Consider the following 20,645-nt stretch of genomic DNA (forward strand, 5'->3'; position numbering starts at 1 on the left):
AGATTCTGATATTTAACCTCCAGTATCACAGCCAAAATCTATGTTCTCTTTTCTGCCTCGTGTAGTTACTGCAAGCCTCATGCAAGCAGTTTGTTATCAGCACTTCACTAGAAATTACCTAAACGTATCCTGAGTTTCACCACGGAGGCAGGTCACAGTCTTTTCTAGATAAATTATTCTCAGATCCAGCTAATTATGTTCATAGTAACTGGATTGCACACAGATATTGCCTTGCTACTCCTGTACACTAGAGTGAAACTTTCCTTATTTGTAAGGTTATATAATTGATTTAATATCTCTTTTGATGCAATTAATTTATAAATGAGTATCAGGCTGTGTCCTAGGTCTAACTTAACACTGCTCTTAAGTTGATTGTCAACTTTTATTTATTTTAGATTGAGCAAACAGAAGGTTATGGATTGCAAAGGACCATGTACTTCTCTCTCATTCTGCTTTTTAATACCACTTGTGTGATCCAGCTGCCTGATAAATTCAAACTACAGGGATATTCAAAATACAGTTTCACTCAGAGTTGTTCCATGTAGCCTTCTCCAAGATCTATTTATTTCTAAACATTATTGTTTAGATTTTCATGTCAGAAAATGAGGAATGCTGTGGCTTAGCACTTAACAACCTCTGAGCCAAAGTTGGTGAAAATAAAATAAAACTCATATGAAGTGATCTGACATGAATCAGTCTTCAGTCTTTCAGTATTGTCTGTAGTCCCTCAACATGAACAGCAACACTACATCATGAAAAGCAGGAAACAGAGCTTAGTAAAAGAATTTAGCAATAATTTCTTTGTTCCTGAGATCTAAAAATCTGGAAAAAAAAAAGAAAAAAAAAAAAGACTTAACCCTCAAGTTTTTTCACTCTGTTCAATAAATTGAAGGTTGTTTGGATTTCTCGGGGTGCCTTTTGCATGTATTAACTGCTGCATGCCATGTTGGGGTATTTACTGTCACTTCAGAGCAGCATTCTTCATTAATTATCTCTTTTTTCCGTAACTATTCAGGGAAACTCAATAATTGTAACTTCTATCCCCCTGTACCCAAATAAGGAAATGGGAGAAAGAACATATTCCTGTGTGGGTGAACCACCTACTAGCTGAGGTTGTTCAGTCTTAATTCTTCTCCATTCACATGTGTTTAATTTCTTCTCTGAGCAGAACAACTGTGTGGAGCACATTGCTGAAGACGTGTTAACATGCTTACCTCCAAACACTAAACAGGAAAAAAAGGCTTGACTTTTATATTGAATAGATTTGATTTCATGCAGATATATTACACTATCACAGCATATTTGGTATATTAAATAGCATTTTTATTATTTAAATTCTTTATGTGATTAGATTATTAGTATCTTTTTAATTTCCTAACAGACGTAAGCCTTTTTAACAGTGGCACCAAAGAAATAGGGTGTCATTCTTAACATCAGTTTACACATCCATCATCTTGCAAATTAGATTTTGAGCTGCATAAGTCTATGGAGTCTTCTTTCAAGTTTATTTATTAATTTTCTTCTTCAGACGATGTCTTTTATGATTCTGTTAAATTTTGTTAAAGTTTAAAATGTACAGACAATGTGAAATTCAAGTTACTAAAATTTTAGCACTATCAAGAAGTTCAAATAGAAAACGAGGTATGTGTAGGCTGGATATCTTGAAAATTATCCTAGTATTATCATAATTTCTACCTGATACTGTGCTTGAGGAGAAAATATGGTGTCGTCCTTGATGACACAAATTTCTGCTTTTTATATATCTTTTAATTTTGGAGAAAATGGGAAAAGTTTTCAAGGAATCTACAAGACCAGGGAGAGACTCTTTATCAGGGACTGTAGTGACAAGACAAGGGGTTGATATTGATAAAGGATATTGATAAATTGATAAAGGGTAGGATTGATTAGATGTAAGGAAGAAATTCTTCACAGTGAGGGCAGTGAGGTGCTTGCATGAGATGCTCAGGTAAGTTGTGGATACCCCATCTCTGGAAGTGATCGAGGCCAGCTTGGATGGGACTTGGAGCAACCTAACCTAGGTGTTCCTTCTGCCCATGACAGTAGGATTAATCCCTTCCAACTCATACCATTCTATGATTCTGTGAATTATTCCAGATCTGTAAAATTTGTTCTGTATTATATAGTGACAGCTTCAATAAAAAAAGTATGTTGAAGATGAAAATTAAGAAGTGATCACAATCAAAAAGATGTTGTGAAGAGCAGGTCTTTACGTGGAAATCTTATTTTTTTAGAAGTAAAAAAAAATAAGTTTTGAAATTTGCAGTACGGGATAGAATTATTATAGCTATCACAGTCTGAAAACAAGATAATGATTATAGGTTTTGGTTTTATTTAGAGATACAGTGAATCATTTTAATAGTGATTGTCCTGAATGCTCCATTAGAGTTCAGTATGTGTTATAGAGGCATCACAACAAATCAGCAGAATTATGTACTCTTGACTTTTGTATGGCATTTGCTTTGCTTGCTTATATCAGATGAGTTTATAGCAGGAAACAAGTTTGCCAAGATAATGAGAGCAGTGCAATTAGTGTTTATTAGCTAGAGACTCCACTTCTGGCTGGCTATTGACAAGAGACAGTGGCACTATACAGAGACATATTTGATATCAAGCATTTGGTAAGGTTAGTGTAACCCAGCTTGTGTGCTATTTACTTGGCAGTAGAAAAATAATTGCTGGTTTTGCAGTTGGTTGGTTTAGCTTTTGGTTGCATCATGTCATTTCTTTCTGTCCGGTTCTCAAAAATAAGGTAGATCTACCAGTGGTGCTATTTATGAATTAATACCCTGTCTTCCCTCCTTTCCTGGGGACTCTCCCACCTTCTGTCACTACGAGTGAATCACTGATGTGAAGAATAGTGGAGTTATACCCATATGTAAAGAATATTTAAAGATGGCTATAGTTTCATCTTGCCGGGTGCTTGATGATCTCAAGCCCTTCATTTTCTGTGGAGCACTGACCATATCAGTACAGCTGAACTGCAGTGATCAAACCCTAGCAAAAACATATGACCTTGTAATATATTTCTGTGATTTTTTGGTTCCATGAAATTACAGTAGTATAGTTATAATTATATATTAAATCAAGCAGTAATTTATTCAGTAACAGTTACAATAATTTAATTTATTAAGTAGTAGTAAGTGAATTTGATGATTAATTATTTATTCAGTGATAAGCTAACAATATATTTAATGACATGATCTTTGCTTCCCAAAGGTGATTGCTGCTATGTTTATCCCTTCTTTCAGTTTTCCTTGTTCTTATTTTTTTATTCTCTTCTTCATATATCATTTCTTCAGGATGTTGTTAGAGTTGGTAATTGATAACTATTTACTTTTTTTTCAGCTTCTGGTAAAACACGGTGGAGACTTGTTTGCAGAAAATGAAAATAAAGATACCCCATGTGACTGTGCAGAGAAACAACACCACAAAGAGCTAGCTCTTAACCTGGAATCTCGAATGGTATTTTCACGTGATCCTGAAGCTGAAAGCATTGAAGCTGAGTATGCTGCTTTAGACAAAAAAGAGGTCAGAGAATACTTTAAATTTACACATTTATATTTGTAACAGTTACATTATGACAAAACATTGTTAAATATTCAACATGCACTGTACTTTGTACCGTATATTTGGAAGACATTTCATTTGAACACAGCTCTTTGTATCTTCCAAGTTAAGCAAAGAAAGTAACAATTCTGTTGTCAAATCTGAAGAGGTTTTACTCTTAGTCTTATTTCCAAGGACTGCCTTGAAGGTATTGTAAGCTGTGAGTCTAGAGGAAGTGCAGAGGCCAATGAGCTGGGAAACAGTCTCCAAAAGAAAGTTTTTACAGATTTTTATTTCATAAGATCACTTCCTGTCTCAAAGAAAGAACTGGAGAAATTCTGAAGAGAAGAATATCTGTGAGACAGAATAGAAAAAACATTATCATTGATCTGCCTAGACTGAGACTGAGTTCAACGTTATCAAAAGCCAGCTGAGTAGTGCAGGATTTAAAAACAATTCTTTTGCTTTCTTGTTTTATAGCATGATGCTTAAAGCTACTGCACATCAGAACCTGAAAGACAGATCATAACAAGGATTGTTACTTTGAAGCCTGTTTTTTGAAGAGATGTGAAATTCATTGACACAAATTTGCTTGAATTATGATATCTTACTGACTGCGATTATAATTAACTAAAAATCTAAGTAAGAATATGTACATAAATTAGGATTCAGGGCAATGGATTTCAAAAAGTAGCATGTCCTTACATTTTACTAGCTCAGTCCCCTTTGACCTGGTAACACAAAAGTTCACTCAGGTTTAAATAAGAATAGGTTCATATCATATCAGCTGTTTCCCTGAAAAATGCCAGGTGTGGTCACTTTTGTTTTAAAGTAGAGCATCTTTGTACTATTTGGTTAATTTTCTTGAATAAATTCAAATATAAACAAGTTTGTTTAAATTGTTCACTCCTAGATGACAGGTTTTGAAGTTTAGTATAATTTAATTGTATATTGAAATAACAGCAGTAATTAACTCAGTTTCTCTGAATGCTCCCCTGTAGAGACATCCAAAGTGTTGAAGAATATAGATCAAAATTACATTTTCTCTATTGGTAAAGGCACTTTAAAAGGCTGCTGCTGTTTCTTGCCATGATTGCAGTTTACTACTCCTTTGGTTGTACCTATAGAACTATTTGGATGGTTGTGCTATTGGTTGGATCATAGCAATAATTTTGCTTATAAGAAGAAAATGTCTTGTAGGGTGGTGAATTGTAACTGTTTTATTTAACTTGAATCATTTTTATTATTATATCATAGCAACACTGCAATAAGAAAGTAAACTTTACAGATACAGATGGGGCAAATCACAAACTCCTTGAACAATTTCAGCAAGAGAAAATAATGTCTTATGATTGTTTACGGTAGATACTCAGCTTAATCAACTTGAAGACTTGCTATTTACAAAGGACTCAAGAGAAAGTGTTGAGTTCATTTCACTGAGGCAAATAAATAATATAGTTCAGTTCCTTGTTTGACTTCTTTCTGGAAAAGTTGCTAAGCATGAGAACTGAAGGCAGGCCTGCATTCCTGTGTCCATCTGACATACCAGGGCAGCTTTCCTTAAGATTCCTTAAGATGCACAAGCCAAAAACTGTCACCATGGAATTTGGCACATTGATTGACAGTCTTAGAGTTTTGCACAGAGCAAATCAGCCTTCATAGTTTCTCTTTTCTTTACCTTTCCTGGCAACTTCTCAGTGGGAATGTTTCTCAGACTTCTTGTGTATCTGTGAGAGCACGAGTGTTAGCACCAGAGGCATGATAAGAATATGCAACCAGGGGAAGTTCATCTTTCAATCCTATCCATCAGAGTGACTGAAAATAATTAAAAAGATCAGCCTTAGAAAGACTGGTGCTGAACTGCAATTGAAATGGCTGTGCATCCAGGTCCTTCAAGTCTGTGGACAGATGCCTGGAATAGGCAGGAAAAGCTGTTCTTACCACTAGTCTAAAGTGCTGCAAGTTTTTATATTGATAGGGCCTGAGAAGTAGTCTGAATCCTTCAGAACATTTGTCTTACACCCAGAATTGCCACTTAAAGATAGTTCTGTGCTTCTTTTCCTCCATTTCATTGGGGGAAGTGAATATGCAAAATACTTATCTAATATAGTATTAAGATAGTAGTTGATGCCCTTTAGCATACTTCTGAAAAATGAAAATTTAATTTATTTGAAGAACAAAACTTTGGAATGCCAAAAAATTTTCAAACTGATTCATCTCTTGAATTGAATTGAGTACCGAGTATGAAGTGCAACTCTCATCACTGTTCGTAGTTGTAGCAAAAAAATCCATCAATGATGATGTATGAGGAAAGATTATTACAGAACAAGCCAGAACAAGTACAGTTCAAATGTCTGTCTTGAATATTTTCTCCTATATTGTTAATAAACATCTTCCAAAAACCTGTGGAAGTTAGTAATAGAAAATTTATGTTTATTTTTAAAGTCTCATTGCAGTTACACTAAATAATTATATAACAAGACCCACAAAGATCATCAAGTCCAACTTCTGACTCTACACAAGACCACCTAAAATCCAAACCCTATGTCTGAGTGTGTTGTACAAATGCTTCTTGAACTCTGGCAGCTTGGGGCCAGGACCACTGCCCTGCAGAGCCTGTTGAGGTGCAGACCCTTTCCCTAACTCCCAACTGCCCCTCCCCTGAAACAGCTCCATGCTGTTCCCTCAAGTCCTGTTGCTGACACCTGAGAGCAGAGCTCAGTGCTGCCCCTCCACTCTGTGAGAAGGTGTAGGCCACCATGAGGCCTCTTCTTCTCTGGGCTGAACAAACGAAGAGACCTTATCTGCTCCCAGTTTAGCATCATCTGCAAACATACACATGACCTTTTTCTCCAGCTGTATGCTGGACATTTTGTCCAGAAGGATACTTATCATAAAAGGGGATTAAGTTAATTGAACAGGACTTTCCCCTCATGAACCCGTGTTGATCGATGACTGTGTTGTCTTTCAGGTGTTTTTCAATAACTCCCAGAACAATCTTCTCCATAATTTTACCTGGCACCAAAGTGAGAGTGACAGACCTGTAATTAACAGGGTCTTCTTTCTTGCCCTTCTTGAAAACTGGGACATTTGCCAGCTTCCAGTTGTCTGAGATTCTCTAAATTCCTAAGAACATGGCAATTTCATCTGCAAGCTCTTTCTGTACTCTAGTATTTATTCTAATATATAAGCATCTTTGTGTTTGTGGTATATGTCTGGAAGATAACCTTGCTTCAGTCATGTAATGCAATGTTTAAAACTTCTATAAGAAACAGCTAGTAATGAGCAGACATTCAGAGCAGATCATTCAGAACAGTTTTGGCTCTCTGTCAGACTCAGAAAAATACATTGTGTAATAGCAAAGTGTATAATTTCTTTGTTCATTTTCATACTTTCATGACGCTGAATGCTGCAGCAATACTCTGTAGTAGATGTATCGAGCGTACAGTAAGTGGAATGATTTTCTTCATTTCCAAAATTAATGTCATATGAATATATATGTAGTGCAAGTAGGATAAATACTAAAATTTATATTAGAACAATTAAAATGTACTTCATCTCTGTAGACAGAGAATCGTTTATTAAGTGAGAGAATGTAACTGTAGGTAATGAGACATATATACATACACACCCATATAATACATATACTTGAATGAGTTAAATGAAGTATAATTAATTCTTAAAATACATAAGTACATTAATTATAGAATCCCATCTACCTAGAAAGGCGGATATTTACGTGAAGTGTATTTGACACCATTTAATTGTACAGTCGTCACTGTATCAAAATGTGGCTTTGTCCTTTTCTATTTTAATAATACTTTAAAACTGTAAAAATAATATTACTTCAAAATAAGTCTTTTAAAGTAATCTTTTGCTCACATATTAAAAATTCTTTCAGGAGAAAAAAATAATGATATAATTTATGATGCCTAAATATTAAAGATAAAAATGTTGAGAGAAAGGTAGTTTGTTTGTTTTTTTGAAAGGCTTATGGAGAATGTAGAAGTGTTGAGATCCATGGTGAGAAGACCAAGCAGCAAGTTTAAGTAGTAACTCAAATAGAATGTTCCAAAATCATTATACATTTAAATAAGGCTAGTGCTGAACAATACATTTTTCACAGCAAATGTCAATAAGGAGCTCCTCTATAAATGAATGTTAAAAGAGGTCTCTGAATGTCACAAGCTGGAAACAAAATCATTTACAGTGCACAGCAATGCAGAAATAAGTCATACATTTCTAAAGTAGCTAAAAAAGCACTTTTTGTTTTACATAAAGAATATTCATCCTTTTAACAAAAGATTGTGTCCTTACAAGTATCTGCAAGACTATGTGTAGTAGACTTGAACGTTTTTATGAGTTTTCATTGTATGAAGTCTTAGCTCTGAAATTTCCAAATTAAGCTACTGAATAGTGTCAGCCTAAAATTTCCTTTCTTTAGATGACTTCTGTGGGCTCATATATTGTTTTATTTAAAAAAAAAAAAAAGTCTAATGTTTCAAATACATTCTTTAGAAATGTTTCTCTCACTTAAAAAGACAAAATTATGATACTTAAAAACTACAAGATCCAAAAATTCCTGCTGGGCTGTATGGAGTGCTCCAGCTGAAATAATGTAATAGTCTGTACCTCAAGAGAGATAATTGCCAGAGTTTGATGTATGACCAATCAGTTCAATATAACTTTGAACATAGTTACAGTTCAGGAGAAACTAGGTCATAAAATATGCATTTATGTTTCAGATTTAACACGAAAGATACTTCTTTTTATGATATGTGTGTTCTTGAAGAAGTGAGGACTGTTGTGCTGACAAAGCTACTTATTTTACAGTTATAATTCAAAATGCAGTTCAGATTCTTTCAAATGATTTACTCATTGCTCCAATTTTTTTGCAACATATTCATGCAATTATAATCATTCTGGCATCCAGCTGTTTGTATCCTTGTCTCCCTGACATGTTTTTATAAATGATCTCTTTTGTAAGAAATTAAGTAGGTCAGTCAAATTCCAGCATGCTATGAATCAAGTGGCCCAGATTTATTTCAGTTCAAGCATTTAATGTTGAGATTGCCCTTTAATGTATCATGCATAATTGGTCGTGGTAGTACATACAGAGACTTCCTGGTCTTGGGCAATCAGGATAAAGACCATGACACTCACAGTCCATTTCTCTTACGTTCTTCTTGCTTTCTCCTAAAGAACAACGACCCACTGCAAATTTGTGACAGCACTATTCTTGTGTCACCAGTATTAAGAAGTTCCTGTTAATATGACTGACTAGCAAAGAGAAGAAGTCACTGAGGGAGTCAGTTATGCTTTTAGATGCGTTTTACAAAGTTTGTCATGATATATAGGAAGCATGTTATGTTTTTAGAGTAGATGTCTCTGAAGAAAAACATTTAGAAATCGAGGCTCCACATTTCTTCCCATCCCTTGTGCTTACTGCTTCTGTACAGTATGCTTGTACTTGGATTGCCAACTTCCAAGGGCAGAATCAGTCTTCTGCTCTGTGTGTTTGCACATGCATTTGCATATTACCTAGCACTGAATGGTCCTGGAATATGGTCTATATAGAATCAGTATATACACAGTAAATAATAACAACTTGTTCTTGGTTCCCAAATTGGTAAAGACGGCTGCTGTTTGGCACCACCCCAATTCCTAATTAGTCCTGAGCACAAATCAGTGTTACCTGCTTTTAATCTTCTGTTTACTTTTATTTATTAAATTAAACCAGTGCAGCTAAGAATAAGTTTTTTACAAAGCCCTTCTGTTTCCATTCTCTTTATGTGTCTTTCCACTAATGTTTTTCTGCCTTCTGAGCATTTTCCCTGACCAGCACTAATAAGTATATTACTTACTGTCATGTTCTGCTTTGTTATTTTTAAAAATTATGTTATTTCTGCAAAATATGTGTATGCTTGGCTGGAACTAGTTCAGTATCCTAAAGTTACTTCTTTTTGTCCTTTGATTTTGACTTTTTGTTAATGCTGTAATAAGGGGATGCAAATTCAGACCAGGAAGCAGTTACTTCTGACAGTGTAGTGCTATTGGAGTGTGGCCTCTGTTTGTCAAGGAGAATTTTGACATCCTGGTCCCCAGCCTCCAACTGCATTTCTGGTCAATCTTATACTGATCTCTCTACTCCTATGAAAGTGGATATTGTCTCCAAAGACCTGTACCTGATTCTGTTCATAAACTCACCTCTTCTTACTCTTTAATGTCTCACTATATCTTCCTCCTGATGAATGCAAAGTTAATGCATCTCACTCAATTTGTGCATAAAGTCAGAGAATCTGCATGCAACATGTACCATCCTGATCACCTGTCTTCCTTGAAGTCCTTAGTTCAAATCTAGTCATGCATTCTTGTGCATTTCTCAATATTTGAGTTTTAATTACTTCAAAATTCAGTAGTATTCGATGGAAATCCAGCTTTTTTGAAAGGGGAGTGGGAAGGGAAAAGGAGAATGAGAGAGTTAATATTAGACTAGTTCATCATTTGAACGTGACCTCCAGTTATAATAGAATGCTCTGGAAATTCTGTCTTTTGGATTTTGAATTGTACAAAAATTATTCTATAGTACTGCAAAACGAAATGTTTCTATATAGTTTTGCATGGTCTTTGGTATGCACAATAAATAAATTTTGTTATAACTTGCTGCACAGTTGAGATAATTATCAGTAATAGTGTTTTGAATGTTTTCATTTTAATGTAGAATTAGAGGAAATGCTGCTAGATGTAAATTATCTTTCTCCTTCTTCTCAAAGCCATACGAGGGGCTAAGACTTCAGGATCTGCGGAGGCTTAAGGATATGCTGATAGTGGAAACTGCTGACATGCTTCAAGCACCACTCTTTACTGCAGAAGCTCTTCTCCGGGCACATGGTAATACAGAACCTTAAAGATTGAGAAAAAACTGCTTTCAGCAAAATCAAAATTACAGTTGTGAGTGTGTTCACTTTTTATTCCCAAGAAAAAGAGAAGTAATGGTTAATCGAATAACAGGATGTCATCCACACAGTGTTTCAGAAAGAAGTACATCTGCAGCATTGAGGCAGACAGGAAAGTTGATAGGGAAGTGATTCAAACTGGGAATATAGGGGAAAATGTTTTAACTTCAGCAATGTGAAGAAATATAGTTCTTTTACTTTAGCAAGAGACATAGAAGTAGAACTTCCATGGCTTTATATATTAAAAAAGAAGTTCAGAAAGTTCATTTTTCCTATTTTTATTAGACCACTGGTTGTCTGTCATTACATACTTGTGTATAAAACTAGATTAGAAAGTATTTTTCGTTATTTTTTATCACAATAAAAGAAGTATGACTGTTATAATACTTGGAAATGGCCTTGAGTTTTAATGCATGGGAGTGTATGTCCTTTTTAGGATTTAAATAGCTACTCTTTAAGTGTAGGGCATAGTTTCCTTTTGTATCTTGTAACTGGTTTAACATCAATGAAATCAGTCTGTAGTCTTGTGTGACTGAAGCTGGGGTTGTCAGAATTCAGTGAGCTGACTCCAGACAAAAGCATTTCTCTGAAGCTCAGTGAAAGCTTCAGGCTTTGATTCAACCATTCAAAACTTACGCTTAGTGAAGCATCCACATTGTTACTGTATGCCAAAGAGACTACTCAGGCAGTTAATGGTTTCCATGCTTATCGCTGTATTGCTGGATTAAGTTCTTGAGCCCTGTTATTTTTGAGTGTTCTCTGTAAAAATAGAAGAGTGGAAAAATGAAATAAGAAAATACTCTTGCAAACCCACAAAATATGGCTGACTTTTATGAGTAGGCATGGTACCTTACACTTATCTCTGTTAAATTATTTTCGATAGTTTACATTCCTTTTACCATAGCATTAGAGCCAACATGAACTTTTGCCAATGATTTTCATTGCCAGTGTGATCATTTTTAAGGCAATCTTTGCACGTATGTTTTTTAGTGTTAATTCTTCTGGGTATTTATATATACAATATTTGGATGTTACTTTGGGTTCTCAGAAAATGTCATTAGTGCTAAATATTACTAAATGCTTAACTAAGTGAGCAGGCATGTTTTGTGCCCTGCACACTCAGAAGAGAACGATGACACAACTGTTCGAATTGGCAGCACAGTTCATAGTGAGTCCAGAAGCAGTGTGGTTGATGTGAAGTGTTCAGAAATGTCTGCCAGCATCTGGTGAGCAGAAATTGAAAGTTGAGAAGAAATCACTTTACATTGCAAAGGTCATTCCACTGATGTTGCCTCCATGAGGTAGCTGTAATTTAATGCAATTGACCAGTGCGGTGAAAAACACACAGACTTCTGCAAGTCATGAGAAAGTCAGCTATTTTCCCTGTGGTCATGTGCTGGAAATTATTCAAACAAAATTTCTTTTTATTTGAAAATAAAGAAGTGGTTCAGAATAATTGTGCTATTTTCAAGGCATGAGACAATTGGGAAACAGCAAATACCAAATTCCAATGTTTTTGCATTTAATCTTGAACTTCATAAAAGAATAACATGATGTCTTGATTCACACCTGAGGTGTAAAAGCATTTTTTAATTTTTGGGAAGATTATTGTTATGTACTACTTTTAGTAGATTAAAGATGTAATGTTTAATCCATCCAACTTGCTGTCCTTTGTCATACAACTGCATCAATTTAGGAATTAAGTGTGTATTTTGGAAGGTTTAAGAACTTTTCAATTTTTCCATATGTGTTTTTTCAACATTATTCCTGTTTCTCTTCTATTTCATACTAAAGTAATTGATTTCAGGATAAAAGAGAGGCAATTCAGCAAGTATAACTATTTAACTTAAAATTTTATTAAGTGTATATTTAAGTATATATTTATATACAAATATAATATTTTACTAAAACTCATAATTTAGTAAAGAAAACACATAGGAACCATTTAGTAGCATGTCTTAACCCTGGCTAATTTTAACGATGCACTACAAAGGAACTCAAGAAAACTTGTGGCAAATTTCATCTATATATTAGCAACAGTGTACTTCCCTCTCGAAGTCTATATAGCCAAGATAACATGCAAAATTCTAATAACATTTGTAATGGCTCAAGTTTGTATATGTTGAGGCACCATGGCTTCAAGCAAATTAAATGAAATTAACTCAGGGTGTGATTTAGCTTACATAAGTTAGCATCTGATCAGTATATCCTATCCAGATCAAGGGTATTTTCTTATTAGGAAGGAGGGAGCAATCATTATTTGATAGTGGTGATATTTTTACTAAGAATATCGCTAGGAATACATGTATCTTATTTCAATTTTAACAGCGCAGAAATACTATTTATTTTCTCCTGTGTATATTACAAAATTCAATAAAAACAACATATATCTTTTGGTTAATAAAAATTAGTTTCCTATATGAGTACCTAAGATAAAGAAAAAAAAAAGAACAAAAACAACAAACAAACAAAACTAACTTTAAAAGATTTATTTAAGTGATAGGAAAAAATGGAAAATTTCTGTTTCCTCTTGAAATTCTATTTCATCAGATCTGTGAGTATTGTATGTGGCTTAAAATTCAAATCAATTTAGGCATTTTATATATTTATATTAAAATGAGAACTTTTAATTATTTTTCATAGGAAAAAAATACTGTTTATAAGATAAGTTTGTATAAATCTTAGGAACCATAGACTAAAAACATTTCAAACAACAATTATGAAAGATTTGTATTAGTTTTAAGGTCTTCATACATAATAATGTTTTTTTCACTAGTTCTTCTTTTGTAACTAAGTGGGAATATTCGCATCTACATTTGCTTAATTGTATTTACTTATTTCTAATTTTTTTAGTGTAGCACATATATATTCTTTTATGGATGCAGTTACAGAATAGATTTCAAGCATCATCAGCTGCATAATTTCCTGTGTCTGTATATTTATTGAAGACTGGGACAGGGAGAAGTTGCTTGAGGCATGGATGTCTAATCCAGAGAACTGCTGCCAGCGCTCGGGGGTTCAGATGCCCACCCCCCCTCCAAGTGGGTACAACGCGTGGGATACGCTGCCTTCTCCACGAACTCCCCGCACTACTCGCTCCTCCGTAACTTCCCCTGATGAAATCAGCCCGTCACCAGGAGACATCGAGACAGCTGTGGTAGGTGTATAAATAGATCTGAAACTAACAGGGTAGAAGAGCCTGGATCTAAACATAAACACCTACGTGGACAGGCAAGCCGCATTGTTCTCTCGTTTGGAAAATAAGTTTGCAAAGATACAAAGCCTTTTTCTTTCCTAAAGTGGTGATCAAAGAAATTTGCACTTTAAAGATTCTATATAATAGCACAATTGAGCACGTGGCTAGTGTAAGGACATTTTTTTCACCTAGCCTGACAAAGTAGAATTTTATCCAGATACAATCACATCATTACATTTAGCTCTTTCAAGCTTCTCATCTCATACTTCTCAAGATATTCGCTTTCATTGTATCCATTTTCCTGAATATACCCAATGCTGCAAACCCTGCCTTCTGAAATCTTTTTCTTTGGAAAACAAAATTCTCTTTGTCTGCATTTTGAAATGTCAGCCCACAAGTGTACTGTAAGCTTATAATTACTTTTACTATGTGTGGGCTGCATCAAGCAGTTTAGAAGGCTATTGCAAATTTGAAATATGAAAGTGTCTTTCACTAAAATCACTGTGGTTCTTTTGGAAGACAGAGTTCTCTTTTTAATAATCCACAGCTGCAACATTATAAAACCTTTGTTCCATGATCTAAGCATTTTTTCTAGAATATTATATGAAGCCTTGCAAATCACCATCCCTGGATCTCATAATAAAATAAAAAATTTTGTTCCTGCATGTAAACATTTTATTTCTTTAATTGTAAAATGTTGAAAAAGGAACTGTATGGACTAATGTTATCCTACATTTACTTATATTAGCAGTGAAATGTTGTGCAGGAACATTTCCCTAATTAAAATGTGTAACTAAAGACTGCATGTGTTCAATCATTCATTGTGTTGCTTTTATTGTCATTTATGGTCCAGCAGTGCAGGCTATATAGTGACTGCAGTTCTAGGTCTTATATATCTAAATCCAAATCCAGATTTATACATTTAGTAATTCCATTTGTTAAAAATCTTGCAAGAAGCTTTCAAAATAATGTTTTGAAAATGTTGCTTATGAAATAATACTTATTTCTCTGAAGTCACACATAATGGCAGACAAATGAAAAATAAAAGTAGATAAAGTGAAAACAGGAATTACAGTGCTCTTTTTAGCTTTTGCATTTACCTCCTACTAAAACTGTTCCAGTACATGTCCTATGCTTGATATTCTGGACTCATCTTCATTAATTTCCTTATTTTAAAGATATGTTTTAAATAATTGAAAAACATACACATTAGTAGGCAACAGTTTTGATGTACAGTCAACTTCTGAAACACTTAATTTTGTCAAAACAGTAAGCTGATGTGACTGAAACAATAATACATTCCTTCATCAAGTTTTCTATTTTGAGGGCAGGCTTATTTGGCTTGGTTTGGTTTTGTCTTTAACACAACTATATTTTAAGAGTGACTACAGGTTAATTTTCTTGAAATGCTTTCCTGTCTATGTGTAGTATCTAATGTATTGAAAGTTGAAGTAATTTTTAATTGAATCTTTGTTCCAATGGAAAGAAAAGTCTGCTTATAGTCCTTCAAGAACATGAAATCTTCATTTCTAACTGTAAGCAATAAGTAATGTCACCTCTATTTTTAAAATATTTTCAGAGTAAGGGCCTCAATATTCCATAAATTATTTTTTCTACAGTACCTAATGGTATAAAATTAAGCAGAGGTGTGTACTGTTGGAATGCTTCTAGTTTCATCTATTTATTTTGATTGTAAGCCTCAGTGTAATGCTCTCCATATTAATCTGGTTTTAATACTTGAAATAGTTGCTGCTCTTGCACAACTAAATTGTGCAAGATTCCTTTGTGATTTGGACCCAACTGTTTGAGATGACAGAGGCTACAAGAAGCACTTAGGATTTCCAAACTCCATTAATGGCTGCCTATGAATCTCATGAAAACTTCGATGTCCATTTTCCTCAAGAACTGAGATCTCAGCAGTCTGCAAAATGAAGCACATGCTGAGCTGGAGGACATGACATAGGACACCCCAAAATGCGGTGTTTGGATAGGGAAGCACAGAAAAAGAGATATGGAATCTTTCTCATTTCTATTTCTAAGCTATTTCTATAACTTAAATTACTTTTTCTTCTTTCTGGCTGCTGTTAGATTTTTGTCCCTATTGAGCGCATTAACGTTTTGCTGAGGTTTTCCAGTCCAGTGTGTCCTGTGAATAATGTGAAAAGCTTTAGGATATTTCTTAATCTGAAGTATTTTTTCATCTACAGTGTGACATTTGTATGTGTAATATATCTGTGTTTGAAGACCCAGTGGATATGCCTTGTGGGCATGACTTCTGCAGAGCATGCTGGGAGGCGTAAGTATATATACTTGTACATATTTTGAGAAACTCATCTTTCCTGTTCTGAACAGGTAAAGATGAAGACATTAAACTGCCTGGGCTTCAAGGAACTGCTGTTTTGATCCTATTGAATATTTTATTTAAGTTGTCATTCAAAATGACCATCAGCTGTTTTAGGCCTTCACATGAATGACTGGGACTACTCTTGATTTGCTCACTGTGTGTGTGGTGGTGGCATTGGGCTGCATATTTACTGTGTTAAGCATGTGCTTAATTTTGTTTCTTAGTTCAGCACACTGACTTGAGGCATCGTAAATCCGTTTCCAGTCAGAAAAGTTATTAAAATACTTTCTTTCATTGAAAGTTAATAATTGGAGAGTGACTTTATCTTAATTGCTCAGTTAGTGTAATGCTCTAGTTACTATGCAATTTAAGTCCAAACAGTCGTGCTAGTAAAAAGAAACAACTTAGGAATAATGATAGCTGCATGCAGTGCCTTTTTATTCATTTCCTCACTCAAGAGTTGGTGCTACGCTGTACCACTACAGGGTCTTGTTACACAGACATGTCAGTACATGTCCTACTGCAGATTAGCCCAATTTATATGAACCCATTCCCCTATGGTACAGAGGAACAATTTCTCTTCACAATGTTTTAGAAGGCAAGTTTTTTCAATATTCAGAGAATCAATAGTCTTGCTCCAGTTATTTCATATATAGTTATGCAGTAATTTAGAAGTTACGAAGAGATCCCTGGCTTGACATAGTGCTTCTAACATGAGTACTGGCCTACACATAACATGATTTGTGCAGGCACTTAGAATTATAGTGCAGTGTCAACCAGGTGTTTATGATGGCATTATCGAGAGTGGTTCAGCTTTCTGAGCCAGACATCTGTTACATGGGGAGTAGGCAGAACTGAGTTACCCCATTTTAAGATGAATTTTAAGACACACAAGTCTCTCTGTCTTAACTGTTTAAGGACTCCAGATGACTAACTTACAAATACCTGAATATTGTATAATACCTGAGATGAGTATTCTTGAGTATCCTGAGATGAGTATTCTTGAGTATTAATTAAACTAAATAGTGCTGTGAGTTATAGTTCAGCAGGTTTCTGAGCTTCTTCTGTCCTGCATTTCTAGGAGTTGGGGACTATGAAGGTCTCCATTTAGAAATTTGTTTCTGAGAGCAGAATTGGTTTGACTAGCACAGATGAAACATTAATTGCATATCATTCCTAGATTAATTAAGCTATATGTTCCATTTCTTATTTAACTTAGAAGTAATGCTCAGTTTAATTAAACATTTCATAGGAGCCTCTGAGAAATGGCGAGGATGGAAACCTCAAACACACAGGGCTATGCGTAGATGATGGTACTCACTTCTGAACCACGACAGTGTTCTCTCTTTTTTTAATTATGTTATTCATCTGTTGTCCTTTTGAGGTGACAGGGATACTTCCTATTCCTGTTTAAAAATTGATTAATTTGAATATATATGAACATGGTATAAAGTATTAAGGAGCTTTTTCATTTTTACTTTTTTATTCACAAATACCGACTGACATAATTCTGGCAGATTTTTGAATCTGAAAATTCAAGAGGGTGAAGCTCACAACATTTTTTGCCCAGCATATGATTGTTTCCAGCTTGTGCCTGTAGACATCATAGAAAGTGTGGTTTCCAAGGAGATGGACAAAAGATACCTTCAATTTGACATTAAGGTAAATTGTCAAACTGTTCTTGTACTCTTGAGATGTGTTTCTTTTTATTAAAAGTACTATACAGTTTCCACGTGAAATGCTGCAGTATATCTGTAACCTTCCCTGTAGGACTTAATAATTAATATGTACAATGAGTTACTGTCTGTCTTATTTGCCACAATATGGATGTTTGGTTACCACTGAGAAAAATAGGAAAGAATGTTGTATTATTCCTGAAACACAGATATGGTATTTTCAAAATGTATTAACTAATGCAGTATTAATAACATTATTTGATCAATCTAATGTTTATAAAAGATTATTTGAATCTTTTAATCTGCTAGATTTGTTTGTGTTGGAGGTCTAAAATTTTTAACAGTTTTTAAATGTTTTTTTATTACTGAGAGGCTAATTCCATTCATAAGTAGTGTCTATTTCCATCTAAAAATATTAATGCAAGTGAATTATTTAATTTTTTTTCCAACCAATGCTTCATACAATATATATATATGTATGTATGTATGTATGTATGTATGTATGTATGTATGTATGTATAAAGGGAAACCTTGTTTTGATTCTCCCGTTTGACTTTTTATTTGTTTGTTTCCATTAACAATCTTATAATTCACGTTTTTTCTTTTGTACTACATGTAGTAATAAGCTAGATAATGTGTTACGTTATCAATGGTGGCGGAACAAGAGAAAGCAGGAAGGGTTTTTTTTCATTTACAATACAATACTTTTGTGTATAACTAGTCTCTTTAATAAAGTCTTACACGATGTGGTAAAAATGAAGTATCCACGTCTGATTAGCCTTCTACATCTTCATCTTCAAAGTGAGTGGTTAACGGCACCGTTTTGAAGGGAAGTACTGAAAGTTCTTTGAAGTTTTCCACCTCAATTTTTTAATAAAAGTTTTATGAAAGAAGTCCTGCAACATTAATTAAAAAAAGTTTGTAGGTAATGTCCTGAGATAGTCTAGTTCTGATTTCAAGTTTATTGCAGATGATTATATTGTGGATTTTGTTTTAATCAATAAGATTTTAATTGGTTTCAGCAAGAGTCAGTTCTGTTAATGAGCATTGCTAGTGCATATATAGTGAAAATTTAGAGTAAGCCATATCACGAGTTGAATAGTATATGTTAATTTTTTGTGTGGGATATAAATCATTTGGATCTTAGCCTAAGTCTGGAGTACTGTTTGAATACTTTAATACTGTTGGGTTGTTTTTTTTTTTGATGGAGATTAAATTTTTCCCTTTTGATAACTATTTTTAAAAGCCTATCGAAATAGCTACAATTGTCATTATGCTTTTTGGCTTTGTTCCTTCAAAGAAAGATTATAATGACAGATTGTTTTATATCAATGATTAAATATGATCTTCTGTGTTAAAATATTTTCTTTCTTTCTTTCTTTTTTTCTTTTTCTTTAGGCCTTTGTTGAAAATAATCCTGCTATTAAATGGTGTCCTATCCCAGGCTGTGAAAGAGCAGTAAGGCTAACAAGACAAGGATCGAATTCAACAGGATCAGATACGCTTAGCTTCCCTATGCTAAAAGCTCCTGCTGTAGATTGTGGAAAGGGACATCTTTTCTGCTGGTTAGTGCTAGAATGTATCTATGTTGACACAAATGCATAATCACTGCTATTCCAGGGATTAATAAAAAATTAAAAATTCTACTTATCACCAAACGTGCAGCAAAATTTTAGATGGGATGGTATTTGACTTTACTATTCTTGGATTTATTTAATAGCTTTATATGCACAAAGATTTCAGTATTCTGGGGCACAGCAAAGCTTTATTATATTGTCTTATTAATTATTAGTTCTGTTAGATGTAGAACCATAACATAAACTGCTATGATTTTCTCATCTGAGGAGACTGGAGCATCAGTGGAGGGATTTTTGTGTCTGTTCTGAAATAGATACGTAGGCATACTCTGAATGATAGACAGAAAACAGCAGGCTTTTGCTCATTCAGAATTTTGGTGGAATTACATCAGAAAAGCTTGAGCTTAAATAGAACTTTGAAGGATTTTTTGCTACATGCATAACTATTTCTGTTGGCTGGATCACTCCAATCGTTTCACTTTTTTAGTAGTTCTGCTTTATATTGTTTTCTGTTAAGTCTTAAGATGAATACAAGCTCAAGAAGTGAAAACCATGATATATTTAAAAGATCATCCTTTAGATTCCCTAAGCCATCTATATTCAGCAGTTCCAGGGAAAGGACAAAAACAGTATCAACAAAAGGAAAAAAAAGTGATAGGATACTTTTCTGAAGTCTGGAGCAAACACTATCCTTGTTCCTTGAGCCTGTCAGACTACTGCAGTGATTTTAGCGACTTCAGAGTTTAGCTCTTTCCCCATATGAATGGAAAGGGTGGCGGGACAAGAGGAAAGTAGACGTAAGGAACCAACCAGGAAAGTTGTAAAACATAACCTCTTTGAAGAAAATTGCTCACAGTTGGTGGAGAACTGGGAGAGAAACAAATTTTGTGAAAACAAACCAGAAAATGTTCCTACCAATGAACATAAAACAAACTTCAGGGCTATTCCAAAAGAAGGTATCACTCTCTCATCCTTGTTTCTGACAACTGTTGTCCTGACAGAATGTTACATTAACCTGAAGGTCAGAGCTTGAAACCACTTTGTGTCATACTGTTGCAGTCCTTCAGATATTGTCAGATTCTGCTTCCTTTACATGGGCTGAATTCACTCTCTCTCTAGAATGCCCCTTGAATGTGAAAATGCCCTGCAAGTGCATAATTTTTATGAGAAATACTTTTTTTTTTTTTTTTTAACATTTCCTGGTAAAATTTCCTGAAGTCTTGAAAAAAGACCTCATTCTGTTAGTAAAATGTCCAAGAAGGGTACTTACAAGGCCCTTTTTTTCCTCCACATGAAAGATTTTCATCAGTGGCAAGAAAGTTTCACCAG

At 34.4% G+C, this 20,645-nt stretch overlaps 1 protein-coding gene across 5 annotated transcripts in view; it reads left to right on the forward strand.

Annotated features, from left to right (window-relative positions):
• Window positions 1-20,645, forward strand: part of ANKIB1 (ankyrin repeat and IBR domain containing 1) — an 87,102-nt gene that overhangs the window by 45,289 nt on the left and 21,168 nt on the right. For all 5 annotated transcript variants that reach the window (XM_085227422.1, XM_085227420.1, XM_085227423.1 and 2 more), the window contains 6 exons: window positions 3,367-3,549; window positions 10,341-10,458; window positions 13,472-13,680; window positions 15,927-16,015; window positions 17,581-17,725; window positions 19,138-19,304. In XM_085227422.1, coding sequence (XP_085083548.1) covers window positions 3,367-3,549; window positions 10,341-10,458; window positions 13,472-13,680; window positions 15,927-16,015; window positions 17,581-17,725; window positions 19,138-19,304 — 911 coding nt within the window. The remainder of the gene's footprint in view (window positions 1-3,366; window positions 3,550-10,340; window positions 10,459-13,471; window positions 13,681-15,926; window positions 16,016-17,580; window positions 17,726-19,137; window positions 19,305-20,645) is intronic.

This window comes from Meleagris gallopavo, chromosome 6, assembly GCF_905368555.1.
Source record: "Meleagris gallopavo chromosome 6, MGAL_WU_HG_1.1, whole genome shotgun sequence".
NCBI lineage: Eukaryota > Metazoa > Chordata > Aves > Galliformes > Phasianidae > Meleagris > Meleagris gallopavo.